At 51.4% G+C, this 1,384-nt stretch overlaps 1 protein-coding gene across 1 annotated transcript; it reads right to left on the reverse strand.

Annotated features, from left to right (window-relative positions):
- Window positions 1-215: 215 nt before the first annotated feature.
- LOC119960887 (gastrula zinc finger protein XlCGF7.1-like) lies at window positions 216-1,384 on the reverse strand. Its single transcript, XM_038788474.1, has one exon. It carries the CDS (start codon window positions 1,314-1,316, stop codon window positions 474-476), a length of 843 nt encoding a protein of 280 aa, XP_038644402.1. The 5' UTR covers window positions 1,317-1,384; the 3' UTR covers window positions 216-473.

Raw genomic sequence — 1,384 nt, forward strand, 5'->3', positions numbered from 1 at the left:
ACCTCGCCTCTGCTTTGCCCAGCTCAAAACCCTCTCCTTCATGTGGTCGCTGTGGAAGCAGAATACCTGCCCTTGGTGGCTCATTCGCTTTAGGCTTCGGCCTGAGCGACCGATGTGCCCTGCCCAACTCGTAGCGGGAGGCATCTTCCCCCTCCCTCATCAACTCCTCAAACACCCTCACAAAGTACTCAGTCGGCCTCAGGCCCTCCACCCCCTTGGGCAGGCCCACAATTCTCAAATTTAGCTTTCTCGGCCTGCTCTCCAGGTCCTGCGTCTTGGCTCTGGGCCCTTTGTTCACCTCGGCCACCCTCCGCAGCTCCTCACCCATCGAGGTGAACACTTTGTTTAGTGCAATTCATGTCCACTCTATTAATCCCTTTAACTGGGCTGGGGTTGAACATCAATAGGAAATAAATCAGAACTGTCAGAATGAACATGGTCCATTCTTGGGTGTAGGAATCCAATCCCTGTAATCACATGTGAACTCTCTGGTGTTTCAGACGAGCGGATGGCTGAGTGAATCCTCTGCCACACACGGGGCAGGTGAACGGCTTCTCCCCAGAATGGATTCGCTGGTGGTTCATCAAATCCCTTCTGCTTTTAAAGCTGCTCTCACAGTCAGAACATTGAAAAGGTCTCTCATCAGTGTGAACAAGTTTATGTGCCTGAAGCTGTGATTTTGTAGCAAATCCCTTCCCACACTGAGTGCAGGTAAAGGGTTTCTCCCCAGTGTGAACTCGCTGGTGATTCCCAAGATTCGATGGACGAGTGAAACTCTTCCCACACTCAGTGCAGGTGAATGCTTTCTCTTCAGTGTGAACTTGCTGGTGACTAAGAAGCAATGTTGACCTAATAAATCCCTTTCCACACACGGAGCAGACAAATGGCCTCTCACCAGTGTGGACACGCTTGTGATCAGTGAGGTGGGAAGAACAAGTGAATCTCTGCCCGCACTCAGAGCAGTGGAATGGTCTCTCCCCAGTGTGAACCCGTAGATGTTCAGTGAGGTTGGATGAACACCGGAAGCTCTTCCCACACTGAGAGCAAGCGTAGGGTTTCTCTCCAGTGTGAACTCGCTGATGTGTCATCAGACTGGACTCCCAGGTGAATTCCTTTCCACAGGTGGAGCAGGTGAACAGCTTCTCTCTCGTGTGAACACGTTGATGATTAATTAGACCCCCAGCATTCTTATAGCTTTTCCCACAGTCGGAGCAGTTGAAAGTCCTCTCCCTGGTGTGACTACGTCGATGAATTTCCAGCCCCGATGGGGATCTGAATCCCTTCCCACAGTCCCCACATTTCCACGGTTTCCCCATGATGCCGGTGTCCTTGTGCTACCAAGGCAGTGGCGTAGGGGTATTGTCACTGGACTAATAATCTAGAG

Source organism: Scyliorhinus canicula, unplaced genomic scaffold, assembly GCF_902713615.1.
Source record: "Scyliorhinus canicula unplaced genomic scaffold, sScyCan1.1, whole genome shotgun sequence".
In the NCBI taxonomy this organism is placed as follows: domain Eukaryota; kingdom Metazoa; phylum Chordata; class Chondrichthyes; order Carcharhiniformes; family Scyliorhinidae; genus Scyliorhinus; species Scyliorhinus canicula.